This window comes from Hesperophylax consimilis, chromosome 22, assembly GCF_061612785.1.
Source record: "Hesperophylax consimilis isolate HC1 chromosome 22, BYU_Hcon_1.0, whole genome shotgun sequence".
NCBI classification, from domain to species: Eukaryota; Metazoa; Arthropoda; class Insecta; order Trichoptera; family Limnephilidae; genus Hesperophylax; species Hesperophylax consimilis.
The window spans coordinates 10,980,425-11,005,899 of NC_142857.1; the positions used below are offsets into that span (position 1 = coordinate 10,980,425).

The following is a 25,475-nucleotide window of genomic DNA, read 5'->3' on the forward strand; positions in this document are numbered from 1 at the left end:
CTGCGTATTCAACACGCTTTTGTGTCCTGTTCAGGGTTGATCAAAGCAAAACGAACTCTAAGCAGAATTCTTGCCTGAACAGACTATGCAATAATTACAATAGCGTATTATCCAAAGTTGATATTTTCAGTTGCGAACTTACGTATCTTACTTATCTTTTGTTTTATATAATTTTTTTAATTCATATTCCTTTCTCACTAATTTAAATTTATTTTACTTATTCCATATTATGCTGTCTCAGTGAAAATCACAACGAGGAAATCCATAATTGGTTTTATTTACTATATAATACTTATGTACAAACTGATGTAAACTGTCGATTTCCCGAAAATTAATAAATAAGTAAGTAACTACTTTATCGCTTCTCTGATATGCTAAGTATTTCCAAAAGAAAATTAAAAAGTTCATTGAACTTAAATAATATGGATGTTGAGTCCATTTTTTTTATTTTTTTTTATCAATGTTCGCATTCAAACTTAAATACTGGTATTTTTTTTTTTTTTTTAAGTTTGTTTTCATAATTAAATTAATTCTCAAAGTTTAAATTTTATTAAGCCCGCCAAAACGAGCGGAATCCGAGCGGTAAGAGGCGGGGTGTGGTGTGACGTCATTCGAACTGTGAAAACCACGACGCTCAAGCATTTTGTATGGAAAAAATTTTAATTCTTCAACAAGGAATTCCAGTAATTTTTTTACCAATGTTAACCGTCTATTAGAATTGATGTTATTAAAAAAAAAGAAAATTGATTAAGATTTCATAGTTAAATTAATATTTTAAGTTAGAATATTTGCTTTTCCCGCCCGGTACGGTACTGTACGGTATTGCCGTCGCTACTTGTTGACGTTCCACGCGCTAATTCAGGACCACCGCGCAGAAAAGTAAAGACCAAAAGTAAAATAACGGTTTACAGCCCAGTTCACTGTGAGACCTTTCTGGGCGGCCGGCGGCCTGAAGTGTATCACATGCTATGTGACATGTATAATAATAAAAACTTCTAAGTTATGCAATAAACAACATATTATTATAAAGCACTATACGAATATGTATCTTTAGAAATCCATTTCATATAATAATAACAACAAATACGTACATATATTTGACAAACCCAAATAAACCTTTGGCCTATACACCTCTCTCATCTAAACCGACCATCTCTCATGTAATAGAAAGAGATGCACCATAGGTGATCCGTTGAACGTACAAGTCACGACACATGTGACGTCAGAATTCTTTCGACCAATCGTGGAGCGTATACAGTCTATTGCTATTGAATGCTTTTTCAAGAACGTTTAACTAATTCTAAGAATAATAATATAGAAATATATTTATATTTTTAGAATCGATATTTTTTTATCTACATGAACATATTTTTTATATGTCAAAATATTTTTCACTCAACTTCCTTATTCTACGCATTACGCAGGAATATTTCGCATTACTTACCCACTCACCAAAGAGCGAAATTAGTATGTTTAATGATATATTAACCATTAATTTTCCAGGTGTGGGGCGACAAGGACGCAGACGGCTTTTACTGGGGCGAATCCCGGGGCCGTCGCGGCTTCGTGCCCCACAACATGGTGGTGGAGGTTGGTGAGGGAGGCGCGGGTGGGGTGCCCGGGACGGGACTCGACGGGGGCCCCGGAGGCCAAGGGGGCACGGGGAGCCGCCGAGGTGGGGACCGCTGGGAGGGAGCCGGCAGTCAACAGGTTAAACGGATGGTTGCGTTATACGATTATGATCCGCAGGAGTTGAGCCCTAATGTGGACGCTGAGGTAAGTGATAAATATTTTATTTATATTTAAATAACCGAGCATTTGGATTTTTCTATACGTTTTCCAATTTTTTCGGCTACTAAGGGGATAAAAAAAACATTATTCACTTCGATGCATTTTAATAGACATTAAACAGACTGATTTTTTTCAAATTTTGGGAAGAGGGAGGTGGAAAAGTACCAGGTATTCAGATCTGGTCACAAAACACAGCTAAAGCCATTTCAAATAAACCTATCAATTCTGAATCGTAGTCTTTCACCAGAGCAATACTGAAATTATATTCCAAGAAGCCACACAAGTTAATTAAATAGAATTTACATGCGCACTTTGGAATTTGAACCCTCTACCACCGGATTCGTAGTCGAGAGTGGAGAGCCTTACCCCAAGACCATGGAGGCCATCTAGTGAGATATGACTAAGTTTGCAGAATAATAAACATAACAAAACCAAAAGTTTTCATTGGAGAAACTAGAAATATAGAATATTTTAATGAAAGGTACAGACACCGAAATGACAATATTACCTGATTGTTATTACATATATTATGCATGATTCTTTTTTTATTGATTGGTAGTTCATATTAAATAAAAATGTTATGCAATTAAAAAATTACACCTGTAAAAGAAAGTTTTTTTTTACTGTAATACAACTTTTTTAAATTTTCAATCTAGTTGCGTTATCTCTTGGGACTGGTAGTAGCCAATAAAATTATTTTTTTTTTTTGGTTTGACTGAATATAGAACATTCCTCCCCAGGGACTGAAGTCAACACCACTAACACCTAAGCAATAATATATTAACTGTTTAGATTGATAGAATGCATTATCACTGACAGAGTCTAACTGCTGAATTTCAGCTCGATCGGATGTCGGGTAGTGGGTTAATTTCCACTTCCGAGATTCCGTTTCGTGCATTCAATCAAGAAAAAAAAATCTATATTCAAATAGATGCATTTAAAAAAATGTAAGATGCTTTATATGTCGTAATATTCCTCGCAAGAATCAGCACAAACAGTAAACAACTAAAGTACCTAACTTTTCCACTTGGAATCTTTTCGAGGCAGCTAACCAAAGATATTAGAAGAACGAGATATGCTATGTTGGCCGCCGGACCGTAGCCGGAGTACTACCTAATTAGGGTACTTTGAACGGTATCGGGACGTGTACGCACAGAAATCTGTTCTATGTATTAGTGCGGATACCTTAGCGTAAGCGAAGGTTTGCAGTAGTATTGGTGAACAAAACCGGCGACACTCGGCAAAACAATTCCACACAGTATAAACTGCTCATAGCACATCTCGTTCTTCTAATATCTTTGCAGCTAACATAGGCACCTATAGATATTCTTATATTTACACATGTAAGTAACAAAGATTACATGAGTTTATAATCCAACCCAACCTTCACTCTTGCAGCAAGTGGAACTGAGCTTCCAGACCGGGCAGACCATCCTGGTGTATGGCGAAATGGATGACGACGGCTTCTACATGGGGGAGATTGACGGCATTCGCGGTCTCGTGCCCAGCAACTTCTTGGCCGAGGCCACGCAGGACCAGTACGCGCAGCAAGCTGGGACAGGTCAATATAACACACACTTGATGTTGTGACGTAGCCAATTGGAGACGGTAGAGCTTCGGTAATTATCTACTGTTTTTGCTAGGGGCTTGGTGAATCCTATAAAGTAAGTTTTTTTTATTGTTTGGTAGCTTGGTCTCGATACATGAAAACTACAGTCCATAGCTATATTTTGAAGGCTTAAAGTCAAACCACATTATCTACACAAAACATACAAATAATAATTATATGCCTTCGAAGTCAAACAATGTTATCTACAAAAAACATACAAATAATTATATGTTTTAAAGTCAAACCACGATGTCTACCAAAAAAAAAACAATAATTCAAAGGCTTAAAGTCAAACCACATTATCTACAAAAAACATTCCAATACTAACTTTTTTTATGTTTTTTTGTTGATAAAGTTTGACTTTAAACCATTTTATTGGTAGGGTTATTTTTTTTGTAGATAACATTGTTTGACTATAAAAGCTAGAATTATTTGTACATGGAAACTACAGTCCATAGCTAGATTTCGAGGCGTTAAAGTCGAACAACGTTATCTACAAAAAACAAGAAAATAATTCTAGGTCTTAAAGTCAAAACCATCCTATCTAAAAAAGAAGATACCAATAATTCGAGGGCTTGAAGTCAAATAAGGTTATCTACAAAAAAAACATACCAATACTAGTTATTTGTATGTCTTTTTGTACATAAAATTTCACTTTAAGCCCTGTTATTGTCGATACTGTTATTTGACTTATTTAAGCCTAGAATTATTTGTACATTTTTTGTATATAACATTGTTTGACTAAGCCTCCCAAACGTAAGTTATTCTTTTAGAATGGTGGCTTGATCTCAGTACATGGGAACTATAATAGTCCATTGCTAAATTTATAAAGTGCCATTATGGCCCGGTTGTTTCGTTGTACATCTAAAGCCATGGTTAAAATGTAATATGTAATCTTTTCACTATGGGTGTTGTGACTCCTCTGAAGCAATTTGTTATTAATTTATTGTGCGGTGGCTAGGTCACAGTATCTATGTAAAAGGTTAAAATATGTGGTTATTTAGACAAAATATCATATTTTCCTTATATTAACTTAAGCCCTACCCAACCTAACCTAACTTTACTTGGAAGAATCTTACGTAACCTTACCTTACTTATCCTAATCGAATCTAACGTAGCCTAAAACATCCAATTTTAACAGTTTGAAATGTATCATTGAATGACAGACGGTATCAACTCGCAATCAAACACCTGAATTAATGTGGTGTAAACACCATAGATAACGAATCATAACTGAAATAACCATGTAAAGTCAATTTTATAATACACTTAGTCCCCGCTGCTGTCACCGTGATGGATTTCCCGAAAAGATAAATAAGCTAAACTTGTAGGCCCCGGATTAAATAAGAACTGAATATAGGGCTCAACCATCATATTGAGACTTTAGTCTGCTTAAATAAGGTTGTAAATCTGGCAGTGAGAGTCTAAGTAGATGGTACCTAAATAAGAAATTCAAACACAAAAGGGAAAGTCATCTTATTTGCACACTTTAATTGACCAAGTGATGCATGTAACAATTCACACACATTAATGGCAGCACGAAGTTGGAATGAAGAAACCTAACCTATCTTTGTATAACAAGCAGAGATGTGCAAAATGGGTACCCAAAACCGATTGAAATGCAAAATGGAAATGGGTCAAAACTTTTCCATTTGAAAATGCAAAATGCAAAATGGTTTTTAGAAAAGCATTTCAAATGCAAAATACCTATTTTCAAAATGCATTGAAAATGCAAAATGGTTTCTCAGGTCAAACAATCAAAATAATTATAGAATTTTTAAACAGTTTTGTCATTTAATAATGGACATGAATGTAGAACAAACATATTACATGATGGTAAATCCAAAAACACCACCACTACAGATTATGAAACCACAAAAAATTTGCGCGGGACTAATGTTGCCAACGTAAAAACATAGAAGCTGCTATCTAACATTTAATATTACAGCGTCATGGCCCCATGTTCAGTATTTGAATCAGTATTTTTTGTAATGGTATCACTCAATTGCCAGGGCTCCTACCAGGGAGCAACTTAACAAATGTAAATTATCTCTCATAGCGAGGTTGAGGACCGACTGATATTTGGGGCTTATGAAAAAAAGATGAGTGGAGATAGTAGGAAGAATGTTTCAAAAAAGCATTTAAAATGGAAAATGCATTGAGAAAAGCATTTAAAATGCAAAATGCAAAATGGTTTTTAGAAAAGCATTTAAAATGCAAAATGGAAAATGGTTTTTAGAAAAGCATTTAAAATGCAAAATGGAAAATGGTTTTTAGAAAAGCATTTAAAATGCAAAATGGAAAATACCCATTTTGCATTTTGCATTTCCATTTGAAATGGATTTATTTGAAATAAAGCACATCTCTGATAACAAGACACCCTTTGGAATGAGGGGAGCACTTTGGCTTTCGCCACCATGTTGAATATTATTTTAATAATCACATCAATTCATCAAAGCGAATTCTTTGAACTTAGAAATCAGTTAATAAGTTACACTCAAACTTTATGAAATATAAACATTTCTGGCCGCCATCTTGAAAATTTTACATTTTCAAGAATTTATTGAGCGACATTAAATAATAACATGATACTTCTGTGGGAAAAATATTGACTGTCAACATTTTCTCACTTAAGGCTGACACAACACCAACTAACAATTCTTTGTAAATGAAATGTGCCACATTTACAATTGACTTAACTTCAATTACCTTCAATAGTCCTCCATCCGATACGAAATGAATCAATCCGCTGCTTATATTTAATCGCAGAGCAATGCACACCACTTGCACTAACACTTTAAACTTGTAAAAATCACACAGAAATCCCAGAAATATCACAAGCTTTCGAATTTTCGTGGATTCGTATTACAGAAGCTCTATTGTTTGTTTTTGATCTTGGATTATCAATGTTATCAAACATTTTCAAAGACTCTTTAATGTGTTTAGTGACATTGATAAAATAAAAACAGATTACTTGTAATATTATTTATTTTGGTAAATATACAGAATATGGGGACACGGTTAATACGCACTTTTAATAGAAAAACCACTGTATATCAGTTAGATAACAATGAGAAGTAAATTTTGTAGTTTCCAGAAATGGAAAAATAATGCATTTTAGTAGACATTACGTAAAAAAAAAACAGATAATATGACGTCTTTTCTGCACGCTATATTTTGAAGTAATAATTTTAAATTGTTTTTTTAGGCTAGTTTTTTATTTATGTTTTAATTACCCAAACTGACAACCTAAGAACCTATTTTAGGGTCATAGGTTCATATTTTAGTTTGAATAAGAGAATAAAAAAAACTAACCTTAAAACTTTGACATCAAAAACAATGGCCGCCAAGTAACAATTGATTGTAATAATTCAATGAATTAACTATTAAGAACTATTATTTTCCATCTCCGGAAACTGCAATACTTCTCAATATTATCAATATTAAATAAAATGTGTGTATTAAGCGTGTCCCTATTTTCTATATATTTACGTTTATTTTAAGTACCAATATGATAATAAAAATAAAAATCAATGATAATAAATGATTGTGTGTGTTACTACAGTGCCACAGATTGATATGAATAGTAATGATGCTTTCTTCTTCTGTATTTTATACAATTTTAAGTATTTTTGGATATCCTTTAGCAATTTGTAAGCCATTTCATTTCCAAGTAAACTCCCTACTATTTCTAGAAAGCCTAGTAATTTGAAGGTAGTTAGATTTTGATTATACAATTTGCAATACCTACTGCAGTTTATTGAACTTTTCATATTATATTTGTGTATTTTTTTTTTTTGTAAAATTGAGCGCCGGTCAATTTTGCTGAAATAAATTAACAACTGTGGTAAGGACATCTTTTAAAATATTAATTCATAACATTTTCTGTAGATTGTCCCAGATAATAGGGAGTTCACTGCATACTTTTCGAAAATATAAAAACATTTATCGAATATTTATATAAATTTGGCTGCTTCTAGCTAAAGCTTTAAAATAATGTGTATTTTGAAAATGTGTTCATACTGGAATGCTTTTGTATTTTCCAAGGATATTATTTGATTTCTGATCTTGCTGGTGGCATAAACAAAAGTGCCCAGTAAATCCCTCAAAGAATTATCAATTGAAACACTGTAACTTTGTGTACGACACATTAACTTTTAATAACTTGCCAACTGGTTACACAATTATGCCTTTAATTAATTAAATTAATAAAATACAAATATAATAAAAACTGATTAGGTTAGGTGCCGGGAGAAGACATTAAACTTTTTTGTTTTTGTTTTCATATTGTAAATACTAGTGTGATTATATCATCCCCAATTGGGGTATATTGTGTGGCTGAAGGAAAAGAGATGAGGTAGAGCAAGGTTGGAAAGTACCTGGCTATTCAGATCTGTTCACTAAACATGGCTAACTCTTCCATCTTCTTCCCCTCCCCACTACCTTCAGCCTCACAACATACCCCGATTGAGGTTGCCACAGTCATACTAACTCCAGACGGTTGGGAGCAGTTAGGACCCTCGTGCGATAGGTATTAAGGCGATGCACTACGTCGTGTAATATTTTAAATTGAGCCGCTATCAATAACAACGCTTACATAGATGGCGATAAGGTTTAAATTCCCGCTTAAAACCATCCGCCTGTTTTGATTAATGCAAGAAAAGAACATGGCCAAAAAGTGTCTTATATTTTATTTTGTGGGATGTTCAGGCATAAATATTTTTTTTTTTTTTCGATCATTTTATAAATAATTTTATTTTCCACATTATACAATAAAATCATAACCGAAAATGAGTTCGTAAGTAGGAGATTTTGAATTTTAAAGCAGTTTACATAGGCCTTATACATTATTTTTTTCTGGGCTTATAAAAAGGCCAAGATGTATTCTACTCGCAGTATTTAATTAAAGCATCTGAAACATTTCTAGGCGACAAAATTTTCAAACCAAAAACACATGATTTTGCATTACTACGTATGGCATCGCCTTAACATTAAAAAAAATAATATTAACAAAGGCAAGATACTACCAAAACAGGTGTGCGTGTTGTCATAAATTAAATTGATGTACTTACATAAAGTTACAAAATGTCACTAAGGCCCAGTGGTTTCGCAGAAATTCAAATGTAACATTGTCACCAAATGGCCATTTACCCCCATTTTTTGACCTTTGATTCTAGGTGCGTTTCATCGTTCTATCAAATTATAATAAGCTCACAAGCTAAACAACGTGATAGTTGTCCTTTTCTGCTGTTCACAATTTGAATGGCCATTTGATAACTTTGTCACACTTGAATTTCTGCTAAACAACGGAGCCTAAATATAATACGAATTATATTATGCATATTGTTATATTTATGCATAAATCAACATGTCAACATTCCCTTTGATTCAGTATTCAATCACTTTTATTTTTAGTAAATATTGTATTATTATTATTATTGTTACAATCCTCAGCTTTTTAAGTTGATTAAGTTAAGCTAAGATGTTTGCTTCGTTCTTTCATTGTTGCTATTTGTATCTTTCACTTAATCCATAATACGATATCATAAAAATATTTAACACAAGGTCACATTCATAACTGGACATTTTATCATCAAGTGGTAATCACTCGACACAATGCTGGATACGATACTCGGAAGTAACAACTACATAATATGGTTTCTCTTATATTTATTGGATGTATTATTGAACGCTTTATATGAAATCAGATCATGGATATCTTAGAAATAATGACGTTCTGAAAAAGATATGGTTACATAAAAATATTATTATCTCAGGTTATTTGTATTATAATCATATAGCTACAATTAGAGTCATTACTTCGTAATAATATCTCTTCGAAACTTGTTCCACTGTTATGATGCGATAAGCGGTTTGCATAGACCCATTCGGTAGTTTTAGTTAGAGCGTTGGAAGAGTTGGAGGTCAGTTGGAGGTAAAAAAGCAGAACCTATTTTTTCACTTCATGTCTCATCTACATATGTCATCAATGATCATAACTCGTAGTTACCAGATTGACTTTTTGAAAAAACTAAAATCAGCGAAGAATATGGTATTGCGACAGTTTTTTGTCATTTAAATTGAATTTTTAAACATTCCTTAGCTGATAATGTAATTGACGATACACATTTGAAAGTAGTTGTGTTCGCCATGAAATTACTAGCAGAAACAGCTGTGCAAATATCATGATGTCAAGGTTTGTGAGAATTTAGTAGAACATGCAAACAGATTGTCTGTAAAGTATGAAAGTACATAGATAAGATAATGTTGTAATTTTGATTGTTCTAGAGCCCAATTGTTTTGCAGAAATTCAAATGTAACATTGTCATCAAAATATGGCAATTTTGTTTTTTTTTTTATTTGAAAGGTCACGATTCTAGGTGTGTTTCAGCTTTCTATCAAATTGTCATAAGCTGACAAGATAGTTGATAACAACATGATAGTTGTACTCTTCTGCTGATCACAATTTGTTCAAAAGCCGAAATTGTCTTAAAATTGGCATAAATCTTTCAGCTGTCAAAAAAAAACACAAAATGGCCACATGATGACTTCGTCACGTGTGAATTTCTGCAAAGACCTAGGTATTTACACTTATAGATCTCTTTTAGTTAGATTTTCTTTATTAGAATCTTGAGAAATGTAATTTATTTTTAATCCATGATTCTGATTGTAATACCTAAGCGTTCCATAGATACATCTTGTATTGGGAGTTATAGAATTAATGAGTTATAATGCGTGTTACAACCACAGAAAAAGACAGGATGCTTATTGGTGAAATATTGAAAAATCTCTTTCCGATGCAAACATTTAATGAGGTTGAAGAATATTAATCAATTTTGCCTTTCCAAAAATACTTCTAACCACACTGGTATGCAGACACCATCATGTGAATTTTTCCATCCGTACAACTAAGACCTTCGCATAAATAAACCACTTATTACATCGATATCTTCAGGCTTTTTGTATGAAACAAATTGGTCCTAAAAAACCATAGATATGCCAATATTTAGACAGTAAAATTCTCATTCAGAGCTTACTTATTATACTATAACTCCAATGAAAAGCTTTGAAAGTTTATTCCACAGATTTTCGGAGTTTTTCATTGGTGGATATATTTAGGCAATCATATGACGTCACAATATTTCGGTTCCGATTTATAGCAGAGTTATACCCCTGCACCTTCCTATATGAATGTCAGTAAAGACATCATTGTCAACCAAGAAGGTATATTCTAAAATAATTTTTATGCAAACACCCAAAATATCAACATTTTCTTGATACAAAACTTTTCAAAAAAATCTCCCAAATCTCCCCGCTTCTTTTTCTAGCCACATCACTTGCTGCAACTGCCTAAAGCATTTTTGTAAGATTTCATTTAAAATTGGGATGGCAACATTTGCATTACACTAAAAGAGTCTTATTATAACTGGAGCAACGCATGTATGTAATGAAATGAATAACTCATGCATAAAATGGTGTGTACGCAGGATCTTGTGGGTTAAAAAAAATATTTTCGACTCTTGACTTATTCTTATTCTTATCAAGTAGGCCTCATTATTTGTTAAATCATTTGAAAGCAATCATCAAAGAGATACAATTATTGAATGGGGATATCAGTCAGACAAGCACTCCAGACATACAAGTCCTAGACAAAATTTCGTTCAGTAGACTTTTTCAAGTAATCCAAGACAATAATTGGAATTTAATTTTTTTTAAACATTAAGATGTGCACTACACAACACAAAACATTACTATACATATCAGGCCTCAGCCATATTCTGTCAGACAATAGCGGTATTTCTAAAATTAAAATTAAAAAACATTAAAATAATTAATAATGATAATATAAAATATAAAAACACACTTATTTTATCAAACAAATGTATTACAAACGTTAATCTCACCTCACCTCTTTGTTGCTTCATACCAAAATAATGAATTCCAAATTTCATGAAATCTCATAAGTTTTTTTTCAAATTGCGGTCTGTACCTTTGGTTTCATAAAGGTGCACATTTTAATTATTTTGTGGCTAACTCCCATGTTAGGATATAAAGTGTGGTGTTTTCTCTTTCTAACACCGTTTAGATCATATTTCTCACCATAACAGTAAGGAAGTTACGACGACTTCTTTCGAGTTTTTCCTAAAAGCTGACAAATTAGCTTGAAGGTTTAAAACATCGGGCTAGGCGAATGATAATTTTAAAGATTTTCTGCTAGATGACAACATTTATAAATTATTTTGACATGTTTAAATCTTTAACAGTAACGAGTAACAATAACGTTTGATGACAGACGTCGTCTTAAATAAAGAGATGAGTAAAAAACAATTACATACATATAGTGGGTTATATATTATATATATACATGATATACATACCTACATAGAACACACACAACATGTAATTTTAAACAACACACAAACTAAGCACATACACATTAAAAATAAACAATAGTCAAAGATGATAGAATACTATTTATGATCTAGCAAACAAACAATACAAAGATAAAGAAATTTTACATAACACAATTAGTCTAGCCACACAGAACACTAACTTGAAACCATGAAGACCTCCCCTATCACAAACATGTCAATAAAAGTTTCATCGATTTATTATTAACACTTCCGAGGACGCACCAATGAAAAAATAACAGTTCACAACAACTAAATTAAGTATATTTACTCAATGTGAACTGTTGTTGGTGTTGGGAATGTTGACAACTAATCGATTGTCAATTAAACATTTGTGGATGTGTATGTGCAAGCGGGACAGGAACCTATTACCTCAGTAATCTTGGCATATCTTCTGACTTGACTTGGTCTTTATAGTAAAGTGACGATAACTGTGTAGAATTACACAAAACACAATACACGTAACAGATACATCTACACTATACAGATCTACGCACTTATCTGTGTCTAAGCCAACTAGGAAATGTACGAAACGGTCAAAAGAATAACTAACTAACAAATGAATGGACAATTTTTTGTTCACTGGTTACCACAGATAATTGGGGAAGATGAATTGTAGCGATGTCCGGAATGCACAGATAAGAATGCTGATCTGTATAATATGCACATTACACAGAGAAATAGCAGACAGTATATAAATAATGACTTATCACTAACACTCAAAATACACATACAAAATGCAACAATGAACGCGGTGAATTGGGTGGTGTAATGGGTAATGTAGTTTGGAGTGTTTGCTGGGTTGGTCAGGCGGTCGGGGCGCGGGGCGTGGCGCCCGCGGGCACGGGCCGGGCGCCCGGGGGCCCCCGCCGCCCCCCCGGGACAACATGGCGCCCCCGCAGCCCCAACAGCAGCCGGGCCAGCAGCAGCGCACCAGGAAGGCAGGTACGCGTCCGTATAACCTTGGCATTGTGGTGACCCCTGCCCTCCTGTCACCATTTATCCCTCTGCTGTCCCATGATTCCCAACCAACCTGACCTGACACAATTCTAAGCCAATGTTAACAACCTAACCAGACATGACACCTTTCGCGAATGCAAACAGTTCTTTTAGATCCACCTAATCAACCTTACCAGAGCCCAAGACAATGTTTCCAACATAACCTAACATGACGCAATATGTTCGCAAACAGTTTTTTAGATCCATTTTCAACATTGTCAACATCTCTCCCTCCACTGTCCACTGATTTACAACCTGATCTGACCCAAGCATGTTCCAACATTACCAAACAACGGAATACAAACAGTTTTTAGGTCCACCTAACCTAACCCAACCTAATTCATGCCAGAAGACATTGTTTCCAACATAACTTAACATGATGCTTTGCAAATTCAAAAAGTTTTAGGCTCACTTAACCTAACTTAACCACTTAACCTAGCCTAAGACATTGTATCCAACATAATCTAACATGATGCCATGCGTATGCAAGCAGTTTTTTTTAGTTCTATAATATAGTAAAACCTGTTTTCAATGCTTAAAACAACAGTATTATTCCTTCTTGCTTTCTTGAGTGTCTTTTCAAAAACCTGCTTGCACACACAAGACCCAAAAAGCTTGATTCTTCAACAAAACTTGTTCGAGTTTTATCTATTTACCATAACTATTTGACTTTCAAAGTTGAGTTCAAAAAATGTGAACAGTTTTGTTGTGAAAAGCTTCATCATCATTCTCTTTTACCAATGCTTTATGTGTTTCCGCAAATCCCGTCCTAAACCGTTCCACGTGCCATCATAAAATTCAGGAATATTTGAATTAATCCAATAATTGAATACATATCTTATCAATATGAGAGAGAGTTTTGTTAATCAGTTCGTTTTGTGACATTCTCAACTCAATATCACATAAATCCATAAAAACTGACGTTTTTATCTTAGATAAAGCTTTCTATCCTCAATAATATGTATGTTTTATATGTCTTCTATACATTTTGGAGTATTATTTTCTGTATTTTGTCAACCAAACACAGAAGATTTCATTCAATTTATCGATGAGAAAATGTAATCGAACCTATCATGAGGATATATTTGTATGTACGTACGCACATCAGAAATATTCACAACACAAAATGAGTAAAAAATCAATAATCCTTTAGCAGTTGATAACTGAACTTAAATGATACATTTACGGGACACCCCTTCTAATACATCCACGTTTTAATTTATACAAATCTTTGTATTATTTTCATTAAATTTATTGGTTAGGAAAAATATCATGAATCGTGATTTCTAGAGCAGAATCCCTATTTGTAATTTTGGCTAGGAACAACCGTTTTACCTATAATCTTTCAGCCAATCTACAGGAACCAATAATCTTTCGGCTAATTATGTTGGTTGTCAGAGTCGGGGTCTACAGTGCACACAGTCAATGACGTTACTCTAAATCTAGGCTTGTTATTTATTGTCTCACAAAATTAAGATAAAATACTTGACAAGTAAGAAACACTCTCACGTTTTCGGTAAATTCTTAATTCAAACATTGTTCATGTATGACAAAGATAGACATTAAAAAAATATATGTGTATGATCGAAATAAACGATAGAACTGGTAGACGTTTTCATATTCAAAAGTTGCATCGAATACTACCTCAAGGCCGATTTTGAGGTGTCAAGTGATCAAGTCAGTGCCGTGCCATAATAGAGCAACGACAGATTGCAAATTGCAGTGATTGTTGTAGATACTCGTTGTTACTGCTGATTTGTATGTTCTTTTACCACAAGCATATAAATAAACAGAGTGATTAGACTACATTAAATAGTGAAGCTTAGTCTGCAACAGCACTGACGTAATTTGGTTGCTGTGCGCCCAGACCTCTACTCTAGTCGGCCTTGCATTTTCTCTATGATGCATAAAATCTTCGGGCAGGAAACAACTGTATTATTTATAACTAGCTATGGCTCAGTCTGTCTGTGCAGATAGAAAAACAATAGCGCATGTGGCTTTTACGTCTAACAGATGGCGCTATTTAATTTCTTGGCTATTACTAGTGTTTTCTGAGTAATTAAAACACAATATTACACATGAGGGCATTTTGCCACTTTTTTAAGGCAATTTACTTAAACATAGTGCACGACCTTACGCGATGCGTGACAGTTTAGTACAAAAACTATGAAATCGAAAGCACTACAATTGACATACTTTTTGCTTGCCACTTTGAGATTTCTACAGCGCATCTATATATATTGTAAAATCATTGCGCCCGGTCCATCTTTTCTATTTAAATTCAAAATATTTCACAGACACTGCGGCTGATCGAATTTAGTTTATTTATGTCCTCCAAATTTAACGGCAGCGATCCTGGTTTCAAGATTCCAAAGTCTCCTTTTATCCTTTGCAAATTCCAAAATGGTGACAGATTTAGCTGCATTTAAATGTAATTTCTTGAACCTGTATTTCTTACCAAATTTAAACTACATATATATTATTTCATTAGTTAATTAAAGATATCATTGTTGTTTGTTTGAATACAATAATAATGTAAAAACTAAGTGTTTTGGATGTTGTGATGTTCCTGAATGTTATTGGCACATTTCATAAAATCCCTAAATCGTTGTTGGAAGGAACATTGTGTCGATATATATTTACTATTTGTAGAGTGTTTTTTGATACAAATATATTATTATCATATTCGATATACACTTTGTCTTACGCTCATATTATGAAAATTCAGGGGCTTTTCATGAAAACTTTACATGTAAAAGTATGTTAATTTTATTTTTCTCTAAGATATAATAAAGACTCAACTTTTGTTTGCATCTGGTTGGTGAAAAAATTGATTTGATGTATAAAAAAAAAATTTTGTACTCTCTTGCTTACGGTCTTATGCGAACAGAATAAAAAATAAAGCTAGGTCCACACTGCATTTCTTTACATTTTTTTTGTTTTTCAAAATCGCTGTTTGAAATAGTAAAAAAAAATTTCTAGTTATATTCTAAATAAATAATCGCCACCTAAAATTTCGTTTATCAGCGCAAAACAATGTGTTTATTTATATTATATTGAAATTCTGTAATGAGTTCCTTCTAACTATGGTTTTTTAATTTATATATTTGCTGTGTGCTTTCTTTAAACAAAATTAAAGATAAAATGATGGGTGGATATTCATTTGAAAAGGCAACACAGCAAGTATATGCGCCACTGGCGCGTGTTCAGACTGGTCGCTGGCTTGTCACCCACGCTTATATCCAAGGCCCATGCTTTTGAAGACATGCGTAATGAATGGAGTCAGTTTAGTATGAAGGGCTGACTGTTGGTTGAATCCCTGTAGTTAAAGTGTGTGGCTCGTTGAATGGTCGCAGAGAAACTGCTAAGTAGATCTCTTAGACCACCAGCCACAATATCTGGATAAGTGAGTATTTTCATGACTATTTACCCCATCTTCTTATCATCAGGCCTAGTTCGTTAAAACCCCGGTCACTTTTAATATCGTCACAAATCGGCAACCGTTGCCATTTTTAATTTTACGACTCTTCAACCTCTTGAGGTTCACACGAATCTATCTGACAATGATGACAATATTGTGAGAAAATAAGCTTCCTCTAATGCCTATAATCGCATAAAATTGCTGTCAGATTATTTGAAGTGACAACTGTTCAAAATTCAAATGGCGCTGATTACCGATTTAAGACGCTGTCAAAGTGACAGGGTTCAAACAACTGGGCCTAGTTTAACTATTGAGAGAGAACAATTAATGGTAACTGGCGGCTTTAAGTGTTGCGTGCCTGCTCAGTGGAAATGCTCAATTATTTATTATGTATATTTTATAACTCGCTAGCTCTCTCTCGCTCTAACGCTCTATCTATTATATCTTTCTGTACACTGACTATCTGTTACTGGAGTCCCTTAACAAGCACGTCACAAACTGACCTCACGACTCGCCCGACTGTTTGTATCTCTCACGTGTCACTAGTCGCGAGTTCCAATCCCTGCTAGATTGCTGATTGCGAGAGACGGGAGACGGGAGAGGGGCTCCACAAGATCCAGTAGCACCCACCAGCACTCGGTGTACACTCTCTTTAACTAACTGAACACCACTTCAACACAACATGGAGACATTCTGTAAAGTACGCTAGTGGCATCCCTATCAACAGATAGCCGGCACTTGAAATAAGCATTAAAGTAAAGTAATGAAGCATTAACTACTCTCAATGTAGGTTCCTAGCTAGGAGCTAGCTCCCCCGAGTAGTGGCGATGTGCCAAGTGCTAAGTGCTAGCCAGGCCGACCGGGCTAGGCCCAGTAAGCACAGTCTTGCGAGTGCTGTGCTGAGTGGTGTTCCCATAGGTGGCTCTTCGTGGTGATGTAATCTGTACAATGTGGTGTGTATTGTTTGTTGCTAGATGCCTGCCCTCTCCCCCCTTCTCAGTTAGGCCACAACACAACCGCCAGTACACAAGACCAGCTATTGCAGGTAAATTTCAACTGAAGAACTACATGAAAAGCAATAATAATACTTTTTAAAAATACCCAAAGCATTGTGTATTATAATTTTGTTTGACTAGATAAACTCTTGTTAGACCACATTTTGTCCCATAGTCCTTAGAATTGAATCACTCATCGCTAAGTTAACCCGACCTGACTTATATCAGCCGATATCTCACACACACGATATACCCGAACGCCCGTGTAGGCTGGATCCTTGTAGTAGTACTCTTGGAACTCTGTCTGCCTTGTGGCAACACCGTAGCGCGCTACACGTCACTCACCCATCTCGCTGCCAGAATCAATACTCAGTGTCTGTAGTCAGTAGTCACCTGCTCAATGCTCAGTTGCTCAGTTGCCCAGCGACCATCACCATTAGTCCACAAGTCTCACAATCATCTTCAATCATACATTTTCTTTCATGTTCAAGTAGATCATTTCTATCAAAGAAACAATATAATATATCTCTCCACACAACCTGGTGCTAGAATTCCTAACTCGGAATGAGTGCTGCCCCATAAGTCCAGGTGAGATATGCTGTTACTTCGATATGAACATTATTTTGATTGAGGATTCGTCATTGAAAATGGTTTGCTGAGATGCATGCATGAAAGCGGGGTATTCTCAGTGAGCTGGTCAGCTTTCAAAATGATTTTTCTGTCTGTAACAGAATATGTCGCATATTTGTCGAGTCTCAGCCACAGAGAAATAATAAAATAGATAGGTATTTCTGACGTTCGAGAGATACTCAATGTGTTTTTCCTTTAACTCAATGTTTACTATCCCTGTCGCTCCTTTGTCTCTGGCCACTAAAAGTAACTGTTGTGTCAAGTCAATGTTCACTCTTTTTTTATTTGTCACCTATTTTTGTTTAAAGTAAAATACCCATAGTCAGAACTCTGCATGCATATCTACCTTATGGTTTATTTCAGTTTTGTTGTGGGACATGTTACTTAGTGAAATAATATGACTGAAAATGCTGAATGAAATAGACTAAATTAACATATAAATAGTGTGTGCAAAAAATGTTGTAAAAAATATTTAAGTTTATCATTATAATGCATAATCATGATCATTTTACATTAATCATAGTGCGGTAGGACTACATCAAGTGAACTTCCCTTTGTATTCCAAATAAGTACCAAATCTTGGTTCCAGATTTCAAATTGAAAAATGACAACTTTCTTCAATTATAATTGAAACTAAAACACTACAAGCCACACTAAATCTCATTATCTTTAAATTATCTGGATGATTAAGAAATGATAATATATTAGTCCATAAAACCATTCCATCATGATGAGAATTAGGTCAGCCAGATTGGCTCATTACCCTTCAAATGCATTACTCGAGTTTTGACTTGAACAATCATAGTGCAAATCAATACTTATCTTAATTCAGGTTTGAATAGAAAATCCATTAGATATGTATACTAGAGACAAATAGGCGATACAGTGACTGGTGTGTTGATGGCAGGGGAGGGCGAGAGGTCGCGGGAGAGGTGGCAGTGAGCAGGCAGCATCCAACATGGGGCCTGGACTCGGCACTGGCACAGCCGGCAACATGGGCAACATGGGCAACATGGGCCCCGGCAGCAACATGACTTCAGCCACCATGGGAACCAGCAACTTGGGCATGGGCACTAGTAGCATGGGCATGGGCGCCAACAACATGGGAATGGGAACCAGCAACATGGGGATGGGAACTAACAACATGGGAATGGGAACCAGCAACATGGGGATGGGTTCTAACAACATGGGAATGGGAACCAGCAACATGGGGATGGGTGCTAACAACATGAGCATGGGAGCTAACAATATGGGCATGGGAACCAGCAACATGGGAATGGGAGCCAACAACATGGGCATGGGCTCCAACATGGGGCCTGGCAACAGCATGGGAACCAGCAACAACATGGTCGCAGGAAACTCGTTGGGCACCGCTAGCGGAGCGCAACCCGCCTCCCTCTACACCACTCCCAGTTCTGCCTACTCCAGCGCCGCTCAGCACACTCCTCAGACCAACCTGTCAACACCGCAAGGGATGCAACACTCCAACCAACAGCAGCAAGGCATGAACCAACAGGGCCTACAGAACCAGGGGATATTCTCTTCGAGACAGCCGCTCAAGGGGGTCCCCAGCGTGGTGCCCCCGTCAGGCGTAGGCATGATGCAACAGCAGCAGGGGCAGATGGGGCAGGGGCAGGGCCAGCAGCCTCTGGGCGCTGCGACCCCCAACCTCATGCAGAAGTTCACTGAGATGACAGCCCCCGGAGGTGACATCTTGTCCAAGGGTAAAGAACTGATATTTATGAAGTTTGGCCTGGGCGGGAAATAATGCCAATTGTTCTCTTGTATCTGAATATTGTTCCTTTCGCTTTTGGGCGATTGCTTGTGAAGCAATAGCAGGGCAGGGGGCAGTGAGGTGTGGGGGTAGATGGGAGTTTGCTAGGGCTAGCTCTTCCCTGACTCCTCAGTCTGTAGGGTGAGTAATAAACCCGAGGGACGGGGATCCAGCCAGGGATTGGAAGGAAAGCAGATCATCTATTTTACGACTTGGCTGATGGGCCCACAAGTCAGGTGCAGTTACAAAAGCAATGAATATAATGATAATCTAATGACAATACGTTATATACTTAGTAATTAAAATGTTGAACTTAGATTAAACCGAGCCATGCCTCTTTTCATATTATCGCGTTAAAAGTAATCGCTTTTGATATTTTGAAAACTTTCTTCTTTTCCTTCGATCCACTCCTTAATCTTATAGATTCTAAGAGAAGTATTTATATAATTCCACGGTTACTTTCAATTCCCCTTTGTTGAGATTATATTCTACTTTTCTAGTTGCATTTAGACTTGTGGGCCTTGACTTTTATGTTTTATCGCTAAACAAATTATTATAATAAAAATAATACAATATAATGAAAGTTTTAAATTAAATTTACAACAATGTAGCTTTTCTATGCCTTGTTAATGTTTTTATATTATATATTTAAATTGCTACAGACCAAAGTTGCAATAACTTTAATTTACAAAAATTAAAATACACATATCTATTATTGTAAAGGATTTATAACAGTTATATGTGAATATTGAATGTTTCGAGCTGGCTTACACCATATATATCAAAAGAAAACATATTTTTAAAACTTTAACCAAAATTGCCTTTAATAATTGGCATAATAAAAGGACTCATATAAAAATGTAAGTTTTCCTTCAGTCATTTTTCAACTCGTGCGTAATATATTATGTATTAAAATAGGTAGATATCAATCAATTTGATTATTTCATTCCAGTGCACAAATCCACAAGCAAACAAACCACTGAATAACCTTGTACCCTGTGTGCGTACAGAGTTACTTCAAATTGCCAACTCAGCACAAATATACCAAACATTTACATAGTGACTTGTGCACTTTATGGTTTGGTTGTGGTTACGAAAAGTATTAAGTAGGTAATCAATATCGTTAGGCAAATAACACACACATAAATATGGCAATACCTCACACCTCACTGCAGAAAGGTCTGTCGCAATGGCAGACAAACTTTCACGCACTGCATCACATAGGTCGACATATGTCTCTAGGTCTGTCAGGTGGTTGGATTAAAGGTCGGGAGTCGCATTCCCGAATGAATACTTCCCTCCAGTTGTTGATTGTTAATTCCCACTTAACTCACTGTTACATTTAATACAAGTATGTTAAAACAACTTGAATTCAATGCTGCAAATCCGCAGTCTGATCAAAATATATTTGCTGTAGATTCAAATAATTGTGTAAAGATACTTTTGCTTTCTTCGTTACATACATTGGTAATCTACTTTACACTTTTATGGATGGAACATCTCACTGGGTTGATGTTCCTCAGATAATTGATTGGATAAGCTTTGAATGTGTGCCCGGTAATTGTTTGCTGGGCCACATTTCAAATGAATATTCATATTTCTCATTTCATACGACTCAAATCATTCATCTCTCACAAGAATCAACTTAAGTTATAAAAATATAATTATTATCATGTTGGATTCCTCGCTTTTTTTGTTACTTACTATTAGTAATAAATATATTCCAATATTTTGACCATTTTAGGTTAAAAGTTAGCCTTTTTAAGGGAATTCTGTAATAAATAAGTATTATTGGCACATAATATTAGAGAAATTGTAAGGATTTAAATTAAAACCATATTATGCCACAGTATCGAGGAAACAGTCATGATGACCACTTAGGTTGAGAGTTGAGACGCACACAGCATATTCGGGATATTTGCTGGACAAATATATTCATTTGAATTAGTTTTCAGTCAATAAATAGCTCATAAATAGCCTGTTTGAAAGTTTGTATTACTAAACCACATATGTCCCAGCACAATCGCTGTCTTTAATTTAAGAAACTATGTATTAGATCTCACATTCGAGTGAGTCTGCACTTATTTCTGGAAGCGAACATATTCAGAAGTAATATTACCATTCTGTACTGATTATTTCATGAGCAAATGTTACTTAAATGCTATTTTTGTTACTTTCATTGTTCACTAGGTTTATTCATTATTATCAGTTGGGGTGCCTTCTAGAAAGAGTTTTCAATCCAGAATGGATGACACTCGTAATGCGTCACTTAAGACGCGGCGTGAAAGCAAGTGTTTCCTTCTACACCATACATCTGGATACAAAACTTAAACCTGCTTTGGGGCGTTATCAAAAATTCTAAAATAATCTCTTTGTAAGGTTTACACATTCTTTACTTTGTTCTGTAAGGAGTAAGGAGTAAGGAGAATGCTTATCTTATATACCAAAGTATGATTACGTCTAAAGGAAATTGTTTTTTAATGAAAGGAAAGTTGCCTAACTTCTAAGTCTTGTTGATTAATTAATGGTTTTGTACCGATCTTTCTGCGTAAATGGTGTGTAATATATGATTATTAATATTTAAATCTCTACGATCAATAAACCATTGAATAATTATATGATGAATGACCTTCAACTCAGACTGATCGCCTAATTGACCTTGTATTAAAGAATAGAAAAGCGATCTGAGAGTAAATGTAACATACATAATCACAACACAATTGCTATTCATTTCACTTACAATCTTCTAATTATATGTTTTCCTTTAGAATATTAGTACCTTCCTTGTTATTTAAGAACTTAGTAAAAAAAAACAAAGTTTATCGCAACACAAGGGACTCTTCTAAGTAAATTGTTAGATAAATAAAAATATTATACAATAATTAATAATGGACTATTGATAACTTTGATTGTTTAAACTTTCCATTGTTGTTGCTTACCATAATCGCTGCTGATCTTAAAATGAAAATATTGTTTATAGAAAATGTTTAAAACCACACGAAATGCAAATTCTCCAATGTAAAATGGACTCATCTTATTTGTGTGGTCTCACATCTTGTATTTTGCATTTCTCTAAGTACCGAAGCCTTCCTGACCAAATAAATTGTATGTGAATTGGAATATTTCGATTTTTGTTTTAGCTGAGAAAACTGGGGAAAGTTATGTGGATAGACACAATATTATGTTACTTGAAATTATTGTTTTAGCTAAGAAAACTGGGGAAAGTTATGTGGATAGACACAATATTATGTTACTGGAAATTGTTGTTTTAGCTGAGAAAACTGGGGAAAGTTATGTGGATAGACACAATATTATGTTACTGGAAATTGTTGTTTTAGCTGAGAAAACTGGGGAAAGTTATGTGGATAGACACAATATTATTGTTTTAGCTGAGAAAACTGGGGAAAGTTATGTGGATAGACACAATATTATGTAACTGAAAATTATTTACTTTGGTTATTGTTAATTATTGTAATTTTATATAGTTTATTAATTGAATGTTTTTATTGTGGAATTACAAGTCTTAATTTTTAGACCGTTTTTCCGATTATAAACCTCCAGATTTGTGTTTGAGAGTCACCTGTAATATTTAAAGAAAAGTAAGTTTTTTAAATCTGATGAATCACCACAAATGTGAATGCATTGTTAATTAATTGTAGTTTTCATTATAAAATTGTGTAACCAACCAAGTTTTCTCATTTTTTGTATCTAAAACGATTCATTCAGTAAACTTCAGAGTAAGAATGATAAATGTGTTCATTTACAAAAGAAATAATATATGGATGAGAAATATTTACATACACTAAATAAGTTAAAATCCGAAGAAATTGTTTAAACACACAATGTGATGTTAAACAAAATAGTATTTAAAAAATTGCTTCTTGCATCTTACCAACAGTAAAAAAATTTGGCTTGGGCAAATATAAAAATATTCATCAAAATATATTTGACAATACAAATATTTCTATAAACACTATTCTACCAGTCTATAAAATATAATATTATAAACAAATTTGTGTTATTGAATAATTGTACTTCTAATCTTGTTATTCCTGTAGTTAGTGTTGATAATTGCCAGTATATTGTGATGTGAAGCAAACTCTTTCATGTAAAGATAAATTATATATTCGCTAGGGTTGTGCCTTGGTTGCAGGCCAGCGAAGAGAGCGTAGAACGGTGACGAATCATTAGTTAGAGAGTCTGCCAGGGCCTGCGGCCAGGGCATCATATCTCTGCATATGGAGGATTACACCATTCTCAATTCATTCAAAAACCATTCTCAATAATAGAAACAGAATTCTTCAAGTCATTCAAAAAGAGAATTCTTTAGCCATAAAATTCGAATATAAAAAAGTAAATTCATTCTCAAGCCATCTAGAAACAGAATTCAACAGGTCATTCAAAAGTAGAAATCGTTCTCAAGTGATCTAGAAACAAAAATCATTCAAATCAGATCATTCAAAAGCAGAATTCATTCTAAAGCTATCTAGAAAAGGAACTAATGTAATCATTCAAAAGGAGAACAAGTTTTTTTAGAAATTAAGTCATTAAAATCATTCTTAAATCACAAATATGAATGATTTTAAAATGACAAAAAATAAATAAATTTGAATTCAATCTCTTGATTTTTGCATTACAAATTTAAATTAATACGAAAAACTACTATGTATGTACATGATCACCATGAATAATGCAAAACGCCTCAGCGCTGATAAATGTAATTATTCAATCAAATACATATGTACAAACTTATGTACATTAGTAGATCACGCCTCAGCGCTGATAAATGTAATTATTCAATCAAATACATATGTACAAACTTATGTACATTAGTAGATCACGCCTCAGCGCTGATAAATGTAATTATTCAATCAAATACATATGTACAAACTTATGTACATTAGTAGATCACGCCTCAGCGCTGATAAATGTAATTATTCAATCAAATACATATGTACAAACTTATGTACATTAGTAGATCACACCACTATACATATTGTGAATACAGTGCAAAGCAAAAGAGTTCGTTAATATCCTCTGCTGCATTTGTACTGTGTTAAAAAAGAACATATTTTTAAATCACAACCAATTTCGAGACTGGTTAGAGTATATAAGTGGAAAAATGCATCAGGTTCCCACTCAGGTGTTGTGTGATTGGTGCAATTCCTCCACTAACAAAGTCCTCCAGCATTGCACAAACAACATTTTCTACTTTTAACGATGGTACATAAGATAGAATTTTTTAAATATTGTCGCTGTTATTTGTAAACCGGTTGATTTCCTACATATTGAGTTCTCGATGCTGCATTGTTTTAAAATGAATTGAGAATGCTGTGATACTTCATGGTGAAATGTTTTGCGGCCCGGATTTACACATATCAAATTGTTATGAGGAAAACTTGTAGATTTGTTATTACATTACATTACCAGTGTATGTTTAGGGATTGATTGAATAACGGTAGTGCATTACGGGCCGCATGCTTTCTGTTCAACTATTTAAAGTTATAGGAGATGAGCATCCAAATGTAAGTTACTCTCCCATGATAAACGATCGCTATATGTATTTGTATATCCTACCCATATCCAAATATCATTATTGTAATTATTATTCCTTCTAGTTATATAATTAATACACAAATAAGGTTGATGATTATGTTAATATTAAAAATACTACAAATTGTACCAACTTTGAGATTAAATTATACTCATGAAAAATTTATGCAGCTTTTTTTTTTCTACTCATAAACAATTTTTTTGTATGTGTGTGCCACAAGAGTTTAATTGCTTCCGTCTGTCTGTCAGTAAGACCAGTGAGGGAGAGAAAAGTTGGGCTATTCAGACCTAG

At 34.5% G+C, this 25,475-nt stretch overlaps 1 protein-coding gene across 7 annotated transcripts in view; it reads left to right on the forward strand.

The window, feature by feature from the left end:
- Rbp (RIMS binding protein) overlaps positions 1-25,329 on the forward strand; it is a 230,051-nt gene extending 204,722 nt beyond the window's left edge. For 5 of the 7 annotated variants that reach the window (XM_089645260.1, XM_089645265.1, XM_089645263.1 and 2 more), the window contains 5 exons: positions 1,504-1,776; positions 3,190-3,352; positions 12,622-12,756; positions 17,206-17,276; positions 18,764-25,329. In XM_089645260.1, the coding sequence (XP_089501386.1) occupies positions 1,504-1,776; positions 3,190-3,352; positions 12,622-12,756; positions 17,206-17,276; positions 18,764-19,624 (1,503 nt within the window). In that variant the 3' untranslated portion in view covers positions 19,625-25,329. The remainder of the gene's footprint in view (positions 1-1,503; positions 1,777-3,189; positions 3,353-12,621; positions 12,757-17,205; positions 17,277-18,763) is intronic. The other 2 variants (XM_089645264.1, XM_089645267.1) reach the window with 2 other exon arrangements.
- Positions 25,330-25,475: the final 146 nt, after the last annotated feature.